This window comes from Caenorhabditis briggsae (genome assembly GCF_000004555.2).
Source record: "Caenorhabditis briggsae complete genome, chrX, whole genome shotgun sequence".
Taxonomy (NCBI): Eukaryota; Metazoa; Nematoda; class Chromadorea; order Rhabditida; family Rhabditidae; genus Caenorhabditis; species Caenorhabditis briggsae.
Genome location: NC_013491.2, coordinates 8,544,436 through 8,550,435, shown reverse-complemented (window position 1 = coordinate 8,550,435; position 6,000 = coordinate 8,544,436). Strand labels below are relative to the sequence as shown.

Here is a 6,000-nt window from a genome sequence, read left to right as displayed (position 1 = left end):
TATGAAAGAGGAAATCCGGGAGGAACATCTTTCTCGTTGCGGTACCTCTTTTTCACAGGGTTCCTGTTGCCATTGAAGGCAGTCAACGGATCAGTCGGACAAAGCCGGTGACCAAAGACCAGTTACCCACCCGGTGCCTCACGGCCATCCTAATCTATCCTAGACTTTGCCAAAGGTCTCCAGAATTGGGGAACTCATGCTATACATGGGTAATTTAGCCTTTTATTTAGAAATGCTTGATAATAAGATGAGAGTAAGAAGAAGGGAGAAAAAGGAAAATTGGGGAGAAAAACGAGAAGATTCAAAAAAGAGGAAAAGAATGAGAAATAAAAAGAACAGCGCCGCTTATATAGGGGCGAGGGTACTGTAATGGGGAGGCGGAGTTTGTGTACCGAGACGAGCCAGGTACAGACAAGTTAATGGGATTTTGTAATGGGCTGGTCGGTAAAATGAAAGGTGGGAAAGGGAAAGGTTACAAATAAAGGAAATGGGGAAAGAGCAATGAATTACGAAATAAGGCATAAGAGTGGGGAGCGGCTGGGAAACTAAATATTCAAATTCTACCGTAGTCTCAGAATATCGAAAGACATCTTTCGACAGCGAATTTAAGATTTTGAAATTTACTTCGAAGTAACTTTGGTGGCGAAAAAAATCTTCTACGATCCACCTTTACCAACCGGAGGATGCCTGGTTTGAGGTCCAGTCGAAGCACCAGCGGACTTTGAAGCGACACCAGCTGGTGATAATAACCGGAGAGCTTATTGGAGGATATTTTGGAATTTCTGTCAAGTAAACAAAATGGCACAAACCAGATATTCCAGACATTCTTAACATTCTAGAAAGTTTCACACATTTTATAGTACCCTGCGACTTTGAAGATTCTATAAGTAGATTTCAGAAGTTCCAGTCGTTCTAGGCATTCCGAATTTGGCAGAGTTAGAATATTACGCATAAGTAGGCACCACAACAACATTTTCAAAATAGATATTTCCCAGTTTTTAATGTTGGATTGCCTTCTCCTACTTTATAAAAGTCCATTCCTAAGTTTCAGCAAAAAATCTTCATTCAATCCCGAGTTAAGGACCCTTTTGTACCAGACTCCAAGTACTGAGTTTCTCCTCATGTTCTTGCGGTGCGCAGAAAAGTGGGCGGGGTTTAAAAGCTTGCAATCCTGCGGCGCGGAAAATTCGTAAAGGAAATTAAAGAAAAAGCTAACAAGCACATGAGGGATTCGAACCTCAGCCGTCTTCGGATCGACGCGATAGTGGCCACGGTTGTACTTTTTGTGCAAGCCCTAGAGGAGATAGAGGAAAGGGCGATTGTTCGTTGCCTGCCGCCTCCTTTCTTAGTTCCTTTCTTCCTGTTTTTTAAACGAATTGCTCTATGAAAAATGAGGAAACAGCCGATTTTCAGTATAAGGGCGTCAGTAGAATTTTTTAATTAAGATAGTATTTAGTGTCATATGGAAAAAAGAAAATTTCTTATGGAAAAAAGAAAACTCACCTGTGTCACCATCAAAACTTCCAAAAAACCAAAAAATGTGAAAGTTGTGAACTTTCGGATGGGTATTAAAACTACTTAAAAGTAATAATTCTTTCTGGAAATTGGCAGAGATATACACAAGACTTAGTTTTATTAAAATATGCAAAAAAATGTTGGGGTCATCGCTGAAATTTTTTTGTATTTTGGCTGGAACTTTCGCTGAAAATTGTGAACCAAGGGCGTCGGTAGAAGTTTGATTTTACTTTGAAATCCAATTCCCCATTTTATAAACTACCAGAATCTATCAAAAAATCTGGTGGCACGGACTTCCATCCAATACTTTCAGTCCAATTTGTCAGTTCAGTTCCTATTTTTTGAATTTTTCGAATCAAAATAACGAAAATATCAAAAAACTGATGGTTTCATTCGATTTTTCGCAGCCGATTACATAGGGACAAGTTCTAACCTTAAAAATAATGAGGCACTAACGCCCGGTACAAGACTTCAAATATGGACTTCTGAAAAGGGGAGAAAAATTTGGTCGCCCCGCCCCTTTCATTGCGGCGCCTACGCATAAGGGAATTAAAAAAAGAAAATTTGTTCAAAATTATGAGAACAGTAGAGTGAATTGCAGGTTTATACGGACATTATATTTATACGGACATTATATTGTGTAAGCATTAAATTTGCAATCACAAAATCCATCTTTTAAGCATTTTCTGTTATAAAACTTTGAAAACTACCCTAGTTATCTGGAAGAGTTTAAGAAATGTCATAAAACCTTCGAAGATCTGGGCCTAAGCAGTCGTAAATTTCAAACCTAAGCAATCCTGTGATCTAAAACATTTTCTTGTCTTGAATTCAACTAATTACTAACTCGGTTTTTCCTTCATCTCCCAATTACTACAAATGTATGTCCCTGTTATATCTCCTAGTTTCATAGACATTTCACGTGTTAGTGGTTTTCTCCCCTTCGTTGAAATAAATAAATAAATAAATAAATAAATCCAGATTCCGAGAAAGCTAATCTGCGATCAGGGATACAGAATCAGGAGTACATATTCCGCAATCCTGCGCACATAATCCAGTACACATAATACAAAACCCGGAATCCACCGATGTTACTTTGAACTTTCCTGATTGATTAAAAAAAGCAGGTTTCTGTGGGTTTGTTGCATCGGCTGCTTTTTTTAAATTCGGCATTTTTCAAATGTGATTTTCCCCTCTCCTAGAAGGTTTTAAACTTGAAATTTTTTGTGTTAAACCTAAAATTATGTGGAATTTTATATTTTTATATTTTTATCACAAAATTAATTTTTGGAAAAAGTTTTAGAAGTTTTCACAGTTTTCCTATACTTCGAGAGGGCTCAAGTTCCCAAGTTCGGAAACTTTTCTGATGAAATTGTAAACATATGAATTGTCACAAAGTTTGAAGTACGACACAAAAAGTTTCTAATCGTAAAACCTTCTAAGAGTGAAAAATATCACGTTTGAACAATGCCGGTTTTACACTGAAAAATAGATTTTTTGGTACTGAAACTGAAATTGCAGCACTTTAGAAATCGAGCAGATTTTAAAAATTTATTTATATTCGAAAGACGCTCTTTCATCATGTGGAATTAGTTCATGCAAATTCGAGGGTCAACTTAAAAGGTTCCCTTGACAATCAACCCTCTTCGGTAAAACATGGTCAGAAACCGGCAAAAAAAGGGATCGAGAATGTTCCCTTTGGATGCATTTGTACTTTCACAGGCGAAAAATGAGGCGGTTGAGGAAAAGGGAAAATTAAAATGGCTATATGAAAACTGGCGGAGCAAAAATTGATGCACTTATTACTCAGACGGTGATATCAACGAGTGAACATGTGGATAGATATGCGGGTAAAATGCATTGAGGATGAAATTAGGGTAAAAGTGTTCAATAGAGAAAAGTATTAGGATGAGCATTAACATCAAAATTATTATCAAAAACTACGTTTAATGCGAAACAACAGTTGTTGGGTCTCAAAATGTCGAAACTATTCAACTAACTAAGGAATACTGTTTTAAAAAACTAGCTTCCAACGGAGAACCGAATAAAGATGGGAAAACATTATCTAGATGATAAGTATCGATAATTCTGAATCTTCAGATGGATAATGAATTTGATAAACTCATTCTTTGGATGTAATTGGTGTGAGAAGGAAGAGCAGTGCCACAATCCCGACTTCGACGAATTGTCCATTGATAAGCTGAAAAATCAAATGAATATAATTCACCAAAAACTTAGGTAAAACCTACCTTGTCATGTTTCAGTAACAATTCAAACTTTATTTTCTTGCCAAGATCGGATTCAGCAAAATTCGGATCAAGAGATTTGAAGAGACAGAAGAGGTGAGAGATCAAGAGGTTGTAGTCAATATTGTAAGAAGCATTTCCTGAGATGTTTGTGCGAACGGCATCCCGGCTTTTGCAATGCGTACTGCAAATTATGAACACATCGCTCAGCCCATTCAACACGTCACGCAGTGAAATAATCTGAAAGGGATGATTACTCAAAAAATCGAGAAAAGTATTGACATACGTATTCTTTGTTTTGTGTCACAACATCAATCTCCACTTGTGCGGCCAACTCGAAGAATCCAACATAGTTTGTAAAATCAATAAGCTTCTCCAAAAAAGATCGGCATTGAATCATTCCGAAACCAGTAGAAACCGATACTTCCTGTCTGGAAGAGGTTTCAGGAGTTTCTCTCTTCAATTTGAATTGCACCAAAGTCTTCGATACAGCCGATTTCTCGCTGATCATTACAATAAACATTTGAATCCCTGCTTTCAAAGAGGACGGATTTACAAACTGAATTAAAGACAAATTTTAGCGATATGTCAGTGATTTGTAATTCACCTTGGACACGTTTTGAGCGGTGAAATCTCTGGAGAAGCATTCATCTTCGATTTTCAAATGTATGGCAGCATTTGTGAGGAACTTATAAGTGGTACTGAAATGATATGCCTTGCCATCGAATTCATTCTCAGAACTGTTTCGCTTTGAAATTTCCAGAATGTAGTGCAACGCTCTGGTCACTGTAGAGATTGGAATCTTCTGTAAAAAAAAGTTCCGAGTGAGGACAGGTACTACAGTCTTACCGTGCCAAATGCAGTTTCCGTGAACAGCTGACGCACGAACTGCACTTCCTGGAAGAATGAGGAAGACTCATAGCTTTCTATGAATTTATTCAGAGCAGTGATAGCCAGGTGCATGCTAATTTGTGGTCCACTCTTTTCATACCGATCTCTGCAGAAAAACACTGGTAACGTCTAAAAACTGATGAAAAAACTTACGTGGTACGTGAAAACTCCAATTCCAAATAATTTTTCTGGAAGCAGCTGACTACTTTTTCAACTGTCGAAATGTAGTTTTCAAGTCCAGTACGGTTCGATCCGATATCCTCCGAACTTTCTTCAAAAAGTGGTGAACAGCAAGTCACGATATTAGACGAACTTGGGATTCCGTCTACCATTGGAGAGCTCCCGCAATTTTTCATTCTCTTGAAAGTTTGTTGAATGCCAGGCAGTGTTTTCCGTTCACGACCAACTGGATCCTCATTCCAAATTCTCTTTATGACATTTTTCTGAGCTTTAAGAATCGGACTGAAAAGTAATCATTGAAGATTAAACATGTTTCTCTAAACTCACGATTTTTCTTTGATTGTCTCGCCATCATAAATAACATCATCGTCGTCCTCAAGAGTGATGATAGAGATAGAGCTTTTCATTGGCATGTGTAGAATGCGATGTTGGCTGTGCAATTCTTCCAAAGAAGATGATGAAACACTCATCTGCAATTTTGTCGGTACTTCGATTGCTTTGATAGATTGATCCTCGCCAGAACCAGGTTCCTTGAGATCCATCTTCTGTGACATCATACCCTAAAATCATATTTATAAACTTTCGAATGATCTCAGGCTTCAAAGAATAAACAACGGAAATCAAGAAGGATGTACGATAATCAATTATTTAGAAGACTGCTAGTTTTTGTATGATTTATTTAGATAAAGACATTGATAGATATTGTGCGATATGAAATTGCCCTCTGGGCGATAAAAATACGTGTGCATAACTTTGAAGCAAAATAAATAATAATATTTGTCGGCTTGTTTGGGAAAAAGTATATTTCTGCCAGACGCCATAACTAGAAGATGTGTGTCAAAATTTTGAGCCCATGGAGAAGAAAGTTGAGAGTGAGGAAATATGCACAGTCTCTATGTCCTATATATAGTGAAAAACACAGAAGCTAATGTTAATCTAGGTAGTCGCGGAAAGATAAATTTTCAGCAGACACGTCACTTCATTCATTATAGTGCATACCATACACCTCGATGGGTAAAGATAATGTGGTATGTACTCAACGAAAATTGTGAATTCTACCTTAAAATATCAAAGAGAGATAAATAACGATGCGATACGGAAGAACAGAAAGCTGAAGAATGCGCAAGGAGGCGCGCTCACATACACTCACACACAAAAAACGCGCACAGGC

The 6,000-nt window shown here is 37.6% G+C and overlaps 1 protein-coding gene across 1 annotated transcript; it reads right to left on the bottom strand.

The window, feature by feature from the left end:
• Window positions 1-3,634: 3,634 nt before the first annotated feature.
• On the bottom strand, window positions 3,635-5,299 carry CBG27643 (the record flags this gene model as incomplete). Its single annotated transcript, XM_045239484.1, has 7 exons — window positions 3,635-3,712; window positions 3,762-3,998; window positions 4,045-4,317; window positions 4,366-4,563; window positions 4,608-4,755; window positions 4,803-5,111; window positions 5,157-5,299. The coding sequence occupies 7 exons, from the start codon at window positions 5,297-5,299 to the stop codon at window positions 3,635-3,637; spliced, it is 1,386 nt and encodes a 461-aa protein (XP_045099483.1).
• Between the last annotated feature and the right edge of the window lie 701 nt (window positions 5,300-6,000).